The sequence below is a fragment of the Lissotriton helveticus genome, chromosome 9 (assembly GCF_964261635.1).
Source record: "Lissotriton helveticus chromosome 9, aLisHel1.1, whole genome shotgun sequence".
In the NCBI taxonomy this organism is placed as follows: domain Eukaryota; kingdom Metazoa; phylum Chordata; class Amphibia; order Caudata; family Salamandridae; genus Lissotriton; species Lissotriton helveticus.
Window position 1 is genome coordinate 332,878,597 of NC_136070.1, and position 16,779 is coordinate 332,895,375.

At 41.6% G+C, this 16,779-nt stretch overlaps 1 protein-coding gene across 2 annotated transcripts in view; it reads left to right on the forward strand.

Moving 5' to 3' along the window:
* Positions 1-11,473, forward strand: part of PPP4R3A (protein phosphatase 4 regulatory subunit 3A) — a 358,677-nt gene extending 347,204 nt beyond the window's left edge. Inside the window, exons 15-16 of one of the 2 annotated variants that reach the window (XM_078660040.1) lie at positions 2,372-2,626; positions 10,626-11,473. In XM_078660040.1, the coding sequence (XP_078516166.1) occupies positions 2,372-2,626; positions 10,626-10,748 (378 nt within the window). In that variant the 3' untranslated portion in view covers positions 10,749-11,473. The remainder of the gene's footprint in view (positions 1-2,371; positions 2,627-10,625) is intronic. The other variant, XM_078660041.1, reaches the window with a different exon arrangement.
* The last annotated feature ends 5,306 nt before the right edge of the window (positions 11,474-16,779 follow it).

Genomic DNA, 16,779 nt, shown 5'->3' on the forward strand with positions numbered 1-16,779 from the left:
CATTTTTTAGGAGAAGCATCCATTTATCATCAAAGGCAGCATTGACCAGCCCGGACAGGGTATCCTTGAGCAGCTCCGAGCATGAGAAAGAGTATTTCAAACCGATGCTGAAGTCCACTGATCCTCGAACAAAAAGGTGCACAGTCATAAGTACCATACCCATCTTGAAGAGCCATATGACCAGTGTTGCAAGAGTTCCCATTTAGAGGTACAGCACCTTTCCCACAAGAGCCTGGCATCCAGCTCTGAGCATGGATCAGCAAAGCAGTCACCTTCAGGTCTTCTAGTGCCTTCAGGCTCCATTCAACACTACGAGAAGCTTTAGAGCCGTCGAAGGCTCCACTGAAGGAAGTTGAGCCTCACCAGCCACTGAGCCCTACTTGATCCAATGATGACCCGAACACACGCACCTGAAGCAGAGGCTGAAAACAACATCAAACCTTGCACTCAAGATCCTGTTAACGTCAAAAGCCAAATCCGAGGGCTCGGAGGCACCAATACTGCAAGATGAACTCTACACCAGTCAAAAGCATCTCGATAGCCATCCCATCACTAGGAAGATCTTGGCAAAACCACTGGTGCTGAAGCCCTCTGATACACTGCTTGAGAAGAGGCGCTTGCCTTTAAGGAAGAGTCCTCCCAAGGGACCCCTTCGGACCCAATGTCAAAAGGCAGAAGGACAGGGGCACAAGCCCTTTTCCACCACTGCCACCTCCCTGCATCTCTACGCACACAGCTTACTGTGCCTCCAAAAAAGTTACCAGAGTGGTGCACAAATTCCACTTATGACCCGACAGTCTATATCACCCCATGACTCATATGATCAGCATTAGATACAGGGCCAGCTGATGACCCTGGAAATATAGTAATGTTGATCTCCCCAGTCCTCTCATTTGGACCACTATTGGGTTAGTCCTTTCTCGTCTGATGACACCACAGCCTACCATGAGGTCGTCCAAAACGCAGGTAGACACCACAAACTGGACATGGAAGAGGACTGACTAGTGGAGATTCTTTCCAAGACTGAACGCACGGACCAGTGTCTACCCTTACTTGAAAGCATGCTTAAATCTATCCTAGATAATTATAAGGAGCTGATAAAAGCTGTGGTAGACTACTAGTATAGAAAAAAAGTATGACCTCACACAGCGCCCCTTCTACATCAAGAATTTGATTAACCAGTTTCTTTGGAACACAGTAACGTTATATAATATAAAGAGGGGATTGAAAGCTATTGCTTGTGGATCCAGTTTCTTTTCCCGAATACCAGGATTGAAGCGCCATAATTAAACCTTCCTCCTTGATGGTCTTCCTTGATCAACACAGGAGGGCTCCCAGATTGAAAATCTGCTGCAGTGGGTGCTCTGCAAATGCAAAATAACAAAAGTGCCAGGTACATCTAAGCATTAAGTATTTGCCACTGAGCATTTCACAAGCATTTATGTGGCACTAGCTTCAGCTGTTTGCTCATCCAACAATTAGAGTGTTTCTTTAGATCCAATTCAGCAATTTTTAACCATGTTCAGTAGTTTCATGTTATGTTTTTCCATTGGGTTTATACGGTTCTTAGATTAGGGCAACCTAAACCAGTCACCCTACTCAAGAAAGTAAACAATGTGACTGCTAATCTTGAGCACTATTTTTTCACCTGAGATGTTTGCTGTGAAAAAACCTCATATCTGATGTAGCTGCACTAAACACAGTTGTCAGTCATACTTATTTTGAAAGTTGTGAGGCCACCGAGACAACAGTTTTTTTTTCTTCCCTATTAACATGTAATGTGTCATACAATCCTTTCTTACCATTTTTGAACCAGTTGGCCTTTGACTTCATTCATTTTGATGTCACCAGAACTCCTCAATGTTAGTATAGGAGCCTATTACAGTGTCATCCATAATGTATGCTCCCTTCATAAATTTGATAATTTTGTTGTGTGCCTTGTGAGAAGGGTGTACGTGGACTGAACCAAGAGGAAGGACTTTGCATATTCTTATATAATCCATCTGCTGTTGTTTCTTTGGGGAGTTTGATTCTAAAATGTATTTAAGTATATTAATGATTTGTCTGCTGCTTCCCGTCACTCCATAACATGCTAAAAGTCTTGGACATATGTTTCACTTCTCCCTTATTTTGCTCTCAATGTACCTCATATTACTGATTGTTCTACTTTGTAAAGCGCCAAGCTGCCTTGCACGTCAGTGCCAAGATGCCATATGCATTCACCCCCTCGGGTGAATCTATGCAGCTACTCTCCCTACCCTGGCAACTCCCTATCATATCTACCTCAGAACTTTCTGCGTTCATGTATTCCTATTGACTTTTGGAATTTTTTTGTATTTAATACAATTGTTGTTGTGCATTATTATTATAGTGCTTGTCTCCGGAGCACAACGAACAGGACTGCAATGCGCGCAGATCATTTAGATGGAAGAAAACGCTCCGTGATCGTCGGGCTCGACGTCGCGAAATGCAGAGTCAAAACGTCAAATACACGCCGGATATCAGCGGTGAAGGATCTGAGCACGAATTCGACGCACAAGGGTCTGAGGAAGAACAAGAAGAACTAGCGTCTATTCCAGAATCGTGCTCCGAGATGGAAGACGACTTCACACAAGGTCAACGTCCTGTGAGTACCGAACGCCCCTTGCCCCAAAATCCAAATCAGCCAATACAAAAGGTTTCGGTTCCGCCTTCCGGCCACAGTCGGCACAGAGAAGATGTTTCTGATGCCCCGCCCTCCGGCTCGGCACCGAAACATGTAACTAAGCCTTCCGGGTCGAGTCGGCCAAAGTCTGGCACCGAGCCGAAACCTTCGGGCTCGAAGCCGAAACCCGCTTCAGAGCCGAAATTATTGACACCGAAATCAAAGACTCCTTCGGAACCGAAACCTTCCACGTCGAAAAGTCATTCTATCCCGGCACTGAAATCTTCTGTGCCGAAACCAAAAACTGCTCCTTCGAAGCTGCAGGATTCGATTTTCGATGCCCCAACACCCAAATCGGACCCAAAACAAAAGGAACTTTATATAAATCCAGATACAGGACGGGTCCTTACTAAATCGCAAACCTGATTAAGAGGACACTCTTTATCATATTCCTTTGAAGAGGATATGTAGGTACTAACCCCTCCCCTCCACCACGTTCCCCTGTACCATCTTCTCCAACTTTTGAGTATTTACTGATTACACCAACTAACTCTCCACCACCGCCACCTGATAATGATGATGGAGATGGGGGGACAATATTTTAACCAATAGATTCCTGGAAGGATTACAACACTGATTCACAGATAACGACTCAGATCTTTACCCTGCAAAGCCTTCCCTTCCTAACGACAATGTAGGATGTCTAGAATTACTGGTAAGAGCTGCAGAATATCATGGAGTACAGTTACACAAAGAATCTCTACAGGAAGATTTCCTATTTGAAACGCTCAGTAGCACACAAAGGGCTTGCCAGACTCTACCTATTCTTAAAGGTATGATGAGACATGCCAATTATATTTTTAAAGATCTGGTGCCTGCTCAGATTCTCAACCCCAGAATAGATAAAAAAAATATAAGCCTGCTCCCTCTGATCCAGTCTTTATTAAAGGACAGTTACCACTAGACTCCTTGGTTGTCTCTAATGCCCGTAAACGGACCAATTCACAAACTACAGGGGATGCTCTCCCCTCCAGACAGAGAGTCAAAACTATTTGACGCCTCCAGTAAAAAGAGTAGCCGTCCATGCAGCAAATCATTGGCGCATTGCCAAGACCTAGGCCCTTCTAGCCAGGTATAATAGGGCACACTGGGATGAAATGCAGCAGTTGCTCCAATACCTCCCAGATGAGCACAAAGCAAAAGCCCAAGATTTAGTCCAGGAAGGGAAACTCACCTCCAATTCCTCAATTAGATGCGCTTTAGATGCTTCAGACAACGCAGCTAGAGAGATCAACACTAGTGTGTTATTAAGGAGACATGCATGGTTGAGGATTTCTGGTTTTAAACCTGAAGTCCAAAAGTCTATTTTAAATGCTCCTTTTGACAAGGAACATCTCTTCTGGCCTGAAGTAGATAAACCATTGGAAAAAATGAACAGAAGTAGGCAAATCTATGGGAGCTCTGCAGTCTCCTCCTAATCTTGGCTCCTTTCGTCACTCATTCTACCGTGGAGGGTCGAAAACCATGTCCTCAGATAATACTGCTGGCTCGTACAAAGGCAACAATCAATCTTTGTCATCCAGAGGCTTCTTTAGAGGAGGATACAGAGGCAACAACAACAAGGGTCGGGGCAAGGGTTCCAGAACACGTAATCCCCCTCACCTAACAAGCAGTGACTTGCCTATACTTCCCCTCCAATCATAAAACACCTGTCGGGGGATGTCTTCTACAATTCTTCCCCATTTGGCAATCTATTACCACAGATAAATGGGTGTTTGGAATTATTCAACATGGTTATTGCCTGGAGATTACCAACAATCTTCCAAACATTCCACCACGTTCTCGCAAAATGTCACCTGAACATTTACGCCTACTACAGCAAGAGGTCCAATCTCTCCTATCCAAAGGAGCCATAGTGCCTGTACCTGTTACAATATCAAGGGACAGGCTTTCAGAGCATTTACACACGGTGACACTTCAACAAGTGTTCTCACTTCTACAGCAGGGCGATTTTATGTCTACTCTAGACTTAAGACACACATTTCCACTTTCCTATTCATCCTGCTCATCGCAAATACCTCAGATTCATGATAGCGGGTCATCTTTACCAATTCAAAGTACTACCGTTTGGAGTCATCACTGCTCCCAGGGTGTTTACCAAATGCTGGCAGTAGCCGCAACCCTTCTGAGAAGACAACACATCCATGTCTTCCCATACCTGGACAACTGGCTCATCAAAGCCAGCACTTATCAAATATGTCTCCAACACAAACCACCATTCACTTAATGCACCAACTAGGGTTTTACAGTGAACGCATTGAAGTCTCATCTATAGCCTTCCAGCACACAAACCTATCTGGGAGCCACAATAGCTGCTCAAAAAGCTCTATCCTCTCCTAATAAAGCCAGGATTCATGGCATTCAGTCCCTTCTCACTCAGTTTCAGCCCAACCAATCATTACCAGCAAGAGTATTCATGCAGCTGCTAGGGATGATGGTGTCTTGCATTGTAATTGTTCCCCACGCAAGACTTCACATGCCTTCCCATCAAGAATGTTTAGCAAGTCAGTGGAACCATTCGCTGTTTCAGTTAACCGATCTGGTGTTGGTAGATGGCCGCACCCATTTCTCTCTACAGTGGTGGAACCCACAAAATGTATCCAAAGGGCGACCCTTTCACAACCTTTTTCCACAGACCGTGCTAACAGTAGACACATTGCTCACTGGTTGGGGCGCTCACCTACAAAGTCTCACAATCCAAGGATTATGGAGTCTAAAGTACAGCAGTCTCCATATAAATCACCTAGAGCTACTAGCAATGTTTCTAGCACTCAAAGCCTTTCAAACTCACCTAATAGGCTAAGCTGTACTAGTCCGCACAGACAACATGACCGCTATGTACTATATACAAAAACGGGGGGGCGGGGGGGGACACTCTGTCCAACTTAACAAATTATTTATACAATAAATGTGCAGAGAAAAACAGAACAAACACTGGATATCTTATTGTAAATATATCAATGTATTTTCATATAAAGATCACTTTAAGAAGGTTACAATTAGAACGAAAATGAATTCAATGTAAAACATGAAAAATTTCTATTGTAACTTATCCTACAATTAATGATTAAAAACATCCATTCCCAAATACATAAATTAGAGACATATCTCCTGATATACAAAACAATCACTTAAAAACATTAAATATTAAGGAAGTGGATGATACAGTCGACTTTTCGGTCTTCCGTGGCGTAAATCCCTCAGACAATCTTCAGGACAATAGATATTGCATCTAGCAAAGACCCTTTTTGAGAGAGCCAATTTTCTGTGAAGAAATCCTGCACAGTTAGTTCAATTTCCGGAGAACTCAATTTTACTCCACAACTTCAATGTTGGAATTATCACTCTGAGCCGATGATTGACATCGGTACAGAACGATGATATCAATTGTAAAGTCGTTAGAGTTTGCCTCAAGATTCAATTATCTGGACAATCACTATTTCCTTGTGAACGGCTCGCGCATGGGCGTCAGTCCTACGGCAGGCTGAACTATTTAATTATTTCAATACAACTAATTCATATTCCTGAAATAAAATCCCTTGCTGGCACATTTGACACTACTTGAATCACCCAAGCCTCCAAGGGTATATTGGGTTCTCCCACGCTGTCACTCTCTCCAACTGTCACGCCTAGCACAGGCCATTTGGAAATGGGCTATACATCACAAAATGTATCTCCTAGCAGAACATCTTCCAGGAGTAAAGAATCCGATTGCAGACCTTCTCAGCAGACAGAGACTAGCAAGTTCTTCCCTACTTTCAGGAATGGGGATTTCCTCATATCGACCTGTTCGCCACAGCTCAAAATGCCCAAGCTTCGCCTCCAAAGGCAATGCCCTATGGACGATCTGGTCAGAGATATTTACCTGTGCTTTTCCGCCTCTCCCACTCATTCTGCTGGTAGTGTGGAAGCTCAGACAATCATCCCTCAAAATCATTCTCTTAGCTCTCCCATGGGCATGTCAACCTTGGTTCACCACCCAGCTGGAGCTCTCAGTAGTTCCACGCCAAAAACTGCATCTCAACTCCATTCTCCTCACTCAGAGCCATGGAGAAATCAGACATTTAAATCCCAAGGACCTCAACCTAGCGCGTTAGCTCCTGATGTCATAGTTTGATTATTTACAATTACCACCAGACTGCATTAATGTCCTAAAGGAGGCTAGGAAACCTGCTTAAAGGGCATGTTATGCAGCAAAATGGAAACGATTTGTTATCTAGTGTAACAATAACAATCTCAATCCCCTTTATGCTTCAGTGCAAAACATCATCTGTTATCTCTTACACTTACAGCAATCTGGATTAGCCTACACACCCATGTGATTGCATTTAGTAGCAGAAGCTGTATACTTACAAAACAGACAACACTTATCTCTGTTCAGCGTACCAGTGATTAAGGCATTTATGGAAGGACTAAAAAGAGCAATACCACCAAGAGTCCCACCTGCATCAGTATGGAACTTGAACATAGTCCTTACAGGGCTAATGGGTCCACCTTTTGAACCAATATACAGGTGTCAATTGCAATTTCTCTCATGGAAGGTTGCTTTTCTTATTGAAATCCTAAGGAGAGTTGGTGAACTCCAGGCACTAACTATACTAGAGCCTTTCTTTCAACTTCACAAAGACAAAGTTGTAACCAATCCCAAATTTCTTCCTAAAGTGGTTTCTGCTTTTCACATCAATCAGTTGAGTTACAAGTGTTCTTTCCTCAACCTGATTCTGTAGCAGAACAAGCTCTACACGCACTATATGTTAGAAGAGCTCTACCATATTATGTGGAGAGAACAAAAGATTTGCTCTTTTGCTACCTCACAAAGGCAATCACATATCTAAATCAGGCATTGCAAGATGGATCGTGAAATGTATCCAAATATGTCATGTTATGTGAAAGCGAAAAAAGCCTTGACAATACCCCCTAGAGCGTATTCCACCTGCAAAATAGGGGCTACTATGGCCTTTATGGCAATATCCTCCTAGCTGACCTCTGTAAGGCAGCAACATGGTCTACACCACACACATTCACAAAGCACTATTGTGTAGATGTGTTAGCGAGGCAACAAGCTAATGTAGGCCAGGCAGTACCTAAAACACTTTTTCAAACAACTGCAACAGCTACAGGTTAGCCACCGCTTTGGGAGTATACTGCTGGATAGTCTATGCAAATCATGTAATCTACAGCTCACATGCCTCGAATGGATAATGTTACTTACCCAGAAAGCACCTGTTCTTGGCATGTAGAGCTGTAGATTCACATGCGCCTCCCTGGGTACCTATACCTGTTGCAGTTTTCTTACTTTACGTACATGCGCATGGACATCTCTATTCTACTTTACTAACTCCATTCTCACCCTCTGCGGGAGAATAATCTAACAATGGAGTTGATGCCCATGCGCACTGTCACCAAAAGGAATCGTCGCCTACCTCGTGACCGGAAAGACTCTTTCGAAGAAAAACAACTTGCAAACATCCGGACCCAACACTAGATGTCAGGAGTATGCAAAGCATTTGAATCTACAGCTCTAGATGCCAAAAACAGATGCTTACTGGGTAAGTAACATTATCCTCCTGCTGCATCGGCAACTTCGTCATATTTTATCATATCTCTTCTCTTGATTGCAGTCTATCACTTAAATCAACCAGGTGCATGGGTCTCATAAATCCATTGATGCATCTATTTATCTTTCCCAGTATTCACGCTCATACTCCGCCTTACCATGCTTTATGCAATCATAGTGGATAAAAGAAATCTTCAAAGGGCGCCAAAATATCTATATTCCTGTCACTCGTATTAGGCCGCCACTTTCCAAAAGCCTTCCCCTGGACAATTTTCCTAAGCCTTGCCTTTTTGACAAGGGATTACCTTTTTGAATGAATACATTTTTTCCATTCTTAGAGGAAACCTATGACACTGTGAACAACTTGAACCTTTTTTGGCCACAGGCTCTTATCACTTTTCACTTAATTGATTTCTTTTTGTCTGTCATCCTTATAGGAGAAAGCAAACGGTCAACCATACAACCACCTTTAGATAGGCCTCTCAAGCCTGTTTGTAGATAAAAAAAGAATGCTTCATACTGCAACTTTTGTGTGGGCCAGGGCAGTTAGTCTGGACTTTCATTGCAGTCCTCTGAAATTTGTACCAGCTAATAATGTTGTCCATGTGAGATTTAAGCGTTCATGTTTACCTTTTGATAGGCTTCATCTAAGAGCTGTGTTGTAGTTGCGACTTTTGGAATTATGTGGCCAAGAAGGACCAAAGTATGCAGCATAATTTCTACCGCATCAGGGAAATTCATATTCACCAAGATAGTATGGCACATCTTGTGGTAGTATTATTTTGCAGATTTGTGGTTTTAATACACAATGCTGCTCTGATAAGTTTTCCCTCATTAGTGTCAATTTAATTCCTAAATACAGCAGTTAGTACTTGAATCGGTTATCCTTTGTAGAGGCATCGATACTTAACCCCTTCGATGCTGATGACGGAACGGTTCCGTCATGAGCGTCGGTTGAGCTGTGCTCATGACGGAACCGTTCCGTCATGACTCCGCCCGCGCAAGGCGGAGTCAGCATGGGCGGGGAATTCGCGCCGCACGCATGCGGTTAATCTGTTAGGAGTCTACAAAATATGTTTTTGTTCAGTTGTGGAATTTATGCAGCAGAAGGTTGATTCTATGGCAACTGCAGTCAGGAAAGGTCACAGAATCGCATCCGTTACCAACAAAAAAACGAATTTCCAATGTCACATATAGGGTGAACTTAAAAACTAATGGTCTCTCAGTGCTGCACTTCAGCTGGTGACCGGGGTCAACTGAGTGGGCTACTCAGCAATATTATAAAATAGCTTACCTGAGTTGGTTAATAGTTTAGATGTTTAGTTCTGATTCACAATGCCTTTGTATTGTCTTTTCTGACTTGATGGCCGAGAACTGAACCTGTGTCCCAGAAAATATCAGTTCAACTACGTTTTCATTTCGTTCACATGCGAGCCTGTGCAAGTTGCTCCAACTTCTCTTATTCACATAGTCAACGAGAGATGCCAAAACAAATTTGACTTCAGGGATAGGTTTTCCTGTTTTTCCTGCATCCTTAGTAGACGCTGTATGCCCCACAGCACCTGCTTTCTCTCTCCTCATTTTCATTTACCTTATTCAGGCATTTAGTGTCCTAGTTTGGTAGGGCCAGGTGTCCATCACTTGAACATTTCCACACTAGTTGTTCTATGTGTATTTTCACCCTAACTTGCGTGAGCAACAGCTAGTATCTTTTCTACCCCAGGTCTGTATACTGACATGAACTGTATGTTCTTAGCTCAACAGTCTCCTTGCCCACATGAAGTTTACTTCTGCAAAATTGCTTTATTCTTAAGAGTACGTTATAGATAAGGAACAATAAGAGATACGAGGATAGAATTGAGGACTATCGGGGTTTTTTCTACGGCAGGAGGTCATTGTCCTTCCATCAGAACCAAATAAATAACCACTGTGAATAAACCTGCGGTGGTGGTGGGGGGGGTGAGACGGGGGAGGGGCAGGGGTACCGTTCTCCACTGTATGCATATGATTCAGACCTTATGTTAAGGTATCATAGAGAGATAATGTCATTATGATTGACCGTGATGTGGGGAAAATGGTCTTCATAGATTGTGTGTCTATTCACAGCACTCGAAATAACATCTGTAAAGCGTTTTTTAGGCATGATGATTTTAAGTGATGGGTGCTTTGTGATGTAAACGAGACTAGGGATTATCGTTGGGGATGATGATTTCTTTGCTTTTGGTGAACATCACTATTGAACAAATCATCCACGTCACAAATCAAATGTTGATATTATGTCTTTACAATACGTCTGAGTTTTATCATCCAAACCAAATGAGTATCCAACCTTGTTAACATTCTTTAATTTGCATTTCATTACAGGGCGGACTTGTTGGGCTTGTAGACTATCCAGATGACGATGAAGAGGAAGATGAAGATGAGGAAGAAGAGGAAGAAAAGGAAGAAATACTACCTTTGTCAAAGAAAGCAAGGCTTGGCTCTTAACTGCAACTGCCTCATATTCAAAAACAGATTCCCCCAAAATTCAACAATAAAGCAGCGGTCTTTTGTGAACTTCTGTGTCAAACACAGTTTAACCAGTACACATGGATTTCTGCTGATCAAGTGCCAATTCAAAGGAGCAGAAGGAGGGTTGGGGGATGGTAAACAAAGGGGAAAGACTTGACACCTATGAGCTCTCCAGCTTGGACCACACATTGCCCTTTTCTCAGGGAAGGAAATGGAAAAAAGCCAACAGGGCAGGAGTTTTGTTTGTGGAACTCTGGATTGGCTGGTCAGATGCTCCAATCAATTTGCTTTCTCGGACCATGTTTATATGACTTTGAAGATCAGGCAGTTTGCCACTGATTCTTCACACCTTACGAAGAATGCCAGCAGTTTCTTTGCGCGAAGAGACCTGCCTTTGAAATCATACATTCTGAACATTTTAGTCGAACTACAACAGGTTTTAAAAACCTCTGTGGGGGGAGGGCTGAATACAAAGTTCCCCTTTTTTATGTGTTCCCTCTTGCCCTTAAAACTGCAGATTTCTGTTGGAGGTAGGGGATTTGTTTATCCCTTCTTGATTAAAGATTGAGTGGAATTCTAGATGTGGTGGTTTTTGTGTCCTGAACTTAATTTTTATTTTATTTTTTGCCCTCTCCCTGAGCAAATGCCTCACTGTTCGAATATATATTTGGGACCATTAAACATTTTTTGATGTAATATGATCTACTTGTTCTGGTACCTGTTTTACTCTGTGTTTTGTGTTCTACACCACGATTCTTACTCCGTTTAAGGATTTTATGTTGGATGGTGTAGTTTTAATCGGCGAACGAAAATGAATTTAACCATAAAGTTCTTGCAAAAACAACTGTTTTGTGGCTAAATATTTGGAATGTCGACAACTGTTATGAACAACAATTGAAAGAACTATCTATATGGCAGAAATAAAGCAAATTAATCTGTTGGTAAAATGAACACATAAAATTAGTATTCCAAAGATATATATTTTACTTTTTCTACCAAGAAAAGTATGGTGCATCTTTACATTGAAACAAAAAATAGATGGGCATTGTCTTAAGAGGTTCATAACACCCAAGGATGATTACCATTCTAAATTCTCATTTAAATGTTTTATTATGGCATTATTGTTACTGATCAGAATCTAATTTGTTGATGTCTGTCTGGATAAATCCACTCTTTAGTAAAAACAGTTTTGACCATAGTGTCTTCCTCCTGAATGCAGTTCCTTTCAAGGTTTAATAATTGTTCTTTTTTATTTTTTCAAGGGGCGAGAGGCTATTATGAATGTTTTTCTTCTGTGTCACACACTAAATTTAACTGCTGCTGTCGTGCTTCAAACAGCAAACTTTCAGTTCAGGGCACTTACCTGTTGAAGTTCATTTTGCCGTGATAGCCCTTCAGCCTAACTGAAGCATGACTACACCTAGAAGTTAGCGTTTCATATTCCTGCTGTGCCATAAAGTACTTTCTTGAGTTTGCATGCATGAAAGAGTGCACTTGGGTATTAACAAGATGTAGGGATAATTCTCAGATACGTTACAAATTTTTCAAGAGTTTTGCTCTGACATTCCTGCAAGATAAACAGTCTTCGTTACAAGATAGTGCGAATGTTAACCATGCTTCTCAAGCATACAAATGGGTACAGACCGAAAACATACCCACAAAACTGTCCATGATGTGTTAGTTATGCGCCTACTATCTCGCAATAAAGGGATACTTTCCTGTATCGGTGTCGGAGGTCAAACACTGTGTTACATAAACTAACTTCAAGTTCCCCATTGAAATGATTCTAAAGAGAGCTGTGCAAGGTTTTCTTGACTCTGGATAGTCGAGAGTGACTGGGTAAGTATCGTGTGTGTCTACTATAGTACCACTGGAGTTACGAATACTTTGTTATAATTTGGTTCACTGTCATGGCATTCTCTGTGAAATTCATAAAATGTGCAATCTGCTTACCTGATCACAGAACACACTTCTTTAAAATATTCATGTTTTCAGGTTAAAAAAAAACATCTAGGAAACGTGCATACAGTAGTCAACATTTTCTGTTTTGTTTAAGAAAATGGTTCCAATCAGATTGAATATACCATAGTTGATTGGACTGAAAATAGCCCTGCAACATTACAGCTTTCTACCTACCCCTAAAAAAGCATAAAGTTTGCCGTCTGAAAGATGCTGTAACATAGTCCCAGTCTCTCTTAAGTATCCCATCACAGCCAGCATGGAGGGGTGTAGGTAGGTTTGTTTTTTCACCATTGAAGAGCCAGGTCTGGTGGCTTAGTGGCCTATGTTTGACCTCATGGTCACAGGTTCATATCCCAGCGTGTCCCTTCTGCCTTCTGAGGTCGATAAAATGAGTACCAATGAGTTGGGAAACTATAAACATCTGTTAATCGGCATCAAGACACCCTTGGGTGAACCTGCTCTTTACAAATACACATTGTGTTAATACTTTATTTATGTTTGATTAATTTAAATCAGTACATATGTGCAACAGGGCAATACAATTATACCCAAATACAATAACCAGTAATTATTGATAAAAACTTATGAGAAGATGTAAAATACTGTCAATATTTCTAAAAAAAAGGCACTACATCCTGAAAACAATGTTTAGAATTATTTTAGAATAAAGTTGAGTCCATATAGTATTAACAGTTTTGTGCCGTGGTGGGTCATCCAGGGTTCTGGGAAAAGGGAGAAAAGTGCCAAGTGCAGACTAGTCGATCCTGGTGCTTTTTCGAAACTCAAAGTGCTTAACAAATGAGTGCATCAGGATGTTAGTCTCGGCTGGAATGGTGTCATGGCCCCACTGAGAAGTCCCACAAGGATGGTTCAGGATGATACAAAGTGTAGGGCAGTCCTCTTATGGTACCCCAGACCGCAGTCAGTTTCTTTGTCAGGATCAGTCAGGCTTATATTTTCTTCACCAGGAGCCTCGCTGTTCTTAATCGTATTATGCCTGGTGGACTGGGCTGTGTGCAGTGCAACTCGGATGATATTGATAAATTTCCCCAACCTTGCAAGAGACTGTGGGGTGTTATTAGTGAGGCACATCATGATGCCTCCCTGCAGCCTCTAAGGAATTTGCCTTATGTTAGGAAGGATCCCGAACATTTTCTGGAGGCATATTTTCACTTAAAACTGATATTCCTAATTTTTTTTTCCTTCAGCTAGAGGAGGTGGACATCAGGTAGGTTTAACGTTTTTGACTGCTGCTTTTCTATGAGATGTTTCACCCTCCTTTTATCTTTGTCACCATGCCTCTGCAGTTTGAGGAGTGTCAAGCCAGCTTCCACCCCTTATACTTCTCAGGCGGCTGTAACGACTACTCTAAGAGGAGAGGGTGTGGACTATTTTAGTCTCTGCTACTTAGTCACTATAGATTCAGTCGTCTTGAAGACTTCAGGGTTCAAGTCATTCTATGTTGCACCACTCATGTTACTAATGTATGAATATCTTAATATTCTTGTTAGGGCTCGCCTATTAATATCCCGCAGGGATATAATAGGCTAGCCCTATTGGGGTGAAACCAAGAGCTCAAACCATCGGGCGGATTTCGCGGTTTTCTAAGAGTTCACGTGAAATCACGTGACCACAAGCACGCGCATTTGCCCACATCAAAGCCTCAGTCTCCCTCCCACAGGCTTCCCCAGTGCGCTCCGGCCTCCGAGAGCTTCAAAGCTTCCCCGCCCACTGCTTCACACTTCACGGCCGGCAGGCCGTGAGATCCATTCCTTTAATACAGTTGGAAAAGCCCAGCCATCTGCAGTTCCTTGTAGCTTGTTGTCTGTAAGTTAATGTATGTTAAAACGTAACACAATCAGCACTCACGTTTATTTTACTAATAAAGGCAACTTCCCACATCAACGTCTGTTAGCCTTTCCACTTTACTATCACATTATGTGTGGCGTTTTATATAGCGCTAACTAGACTCCAATGTATCGGAGCGCTTTACACCAGCACTAGTTACGTTACATACACACGCATTCATTTTTGGTAGGCACAGGGGATATTAAGGGATTTTCCCAAAATCACGCAAGCTTGAGCGTCCCTGCCGAGACTCGAACCCAGTTCCCCAGCTCCTAGGTCAGCCGCCCTAGCCGTAAGGCCACAATCTCTCCACATTGTTCCTTTGTTTACTATCTTAGCTATTCAAGTTTCAGGCGTGCCCTTTAAACTATATATGGCACTTTTATTACCATATTGTCTTCCCTTAGTTTCTTGTTTGGCGTGTGATTTATTTTACAACCCGGCCAGGAATGTTTGCGGCTGCTGTACATTTCTTAAATTACGTGTAGAAACATGAGACAGACGTAGACTCGGCTAGTACACTACATACGGAAATGACGTATACATAGTTATTTTTCCACATTTCTTTTTTTTTAACTTGTTTTATTGATGTTGGCAGGCTGACAAAAAAAAAAGGAGAAAAAAACAAAAGGAGACAACAAAAATACATAGAAAATTTCGTACATGTACAAATACTGAGAGACATTTAAAGTATACATGTTATGGATAAAATAATTTGATATATAAACGTAGTAGAAGGATTCCTATTACAGAGTCAGACCGAAAGAACTTGACAATTATACAGAATTTGAATGAAATTTTAATCTAGAAAAGTACCCCAATTTCTATTAAATTTGGTCAGTGAGCGTGTTCCCCTAAGGTTTGCTAGGGCTAGCTCCATGGCGTGTATCTCAATTACTAGTGTCCACCACTTCCATACCGTCGGTGGTTCTGGGTCTATCCAGGCCCTTGCCAGAGTTAATTTAGCGCATGAGATAAGTATAGTGGTTAGGGCTGAATGTGACGATGAAGAGAGATTAAGATCTAGTAGGACCGAGGCTGCCGTGATAGTGGGGAACAAGATATTTTTTAATCTGAAGACTCTCACTATATCGCCCCAGAAGGTCTTAAGTTTGGGGCAAGAATACAGTATATGTACTATATTGGCTGCTTCGGTCGAACATTTAGGGCATTTTGTACGGCTGCTATAAGAAGGGTTCTGGGACCATCTGGAGATTCTTTCGGGTGTATAGTATAGCATGCAAGTCGTTCTGTATTGTTGTAACCGAAGGCTAGATGATCGTACAAGATTGTTTATATTAACCAAAGAGTGCTCTATCTGATTAGAAGTGATATTTACTCTTAGTTGAGTACTCCACTTCGCGGCCAGTTTATCACCGTCAGTTGTTTTAAATGTGCGAAGTGTTTTATAGGCTTCGCTAATAATTGATTTGTTCTTATTTGAATAAAGACAGGTCCATATATCGCGTTCAGAGATGTTTTGTATCTTTTTCTTATTAATCAAATAGTCGTGTATTTGTATGTATTTGAATCTTGTAGCTTCCGGTAAATCATATAACTGTTTAAGCGTGCTAAATTCTAAAAAACCCCTGTGAGCCGTATAAATCCGCCAGAATCTTAATCCCAAAAGAAGCCCAACTATGATAGAATCTGTAAAAATTGCCGGGAGACCTGGGTTACCCCACAGCAGTAATTTTGAGTGAAAAAAAGTTGTATTGCAAAATTTCAGTATAATTACCCAAATCCTAGCGATGTCTCTAGCAGTCTTAAATCTCACCCTTTTGTAGTAATTCGGGTCATTGATTCTAAATAAAAAGAATAGTGAATCTTGTTTCAACATAAAGGAATGAAAAAAAAGAGCTTTATCTCCATGTAGTAAGGAACGTAGTCGTGTAAAAAACGAGGACCAAAAATATAGTTTAAAGTCTGGAAAGTTCAGCCCTCCCTTATTTATATTATTTTTAAGCATTTTTAATGACCTTCTAGCCCTTTTGTAGCTCCATATAAAGCTGCTCAGAAGCCCATCTAGGTGTTGAAAAAATGTATTGTTTAATGCGAGTGGAATAGATCGGAATAGGTAAACAAACTTTGGTAAAACTTTCATTTTAATAAGATTTATTCTGCTAATCATATTCAGTGGCAGTTTATTCCATTTTTTCAAAAGGAGAGTAGTTTTTTTGGTCAGGTCATTATAGTT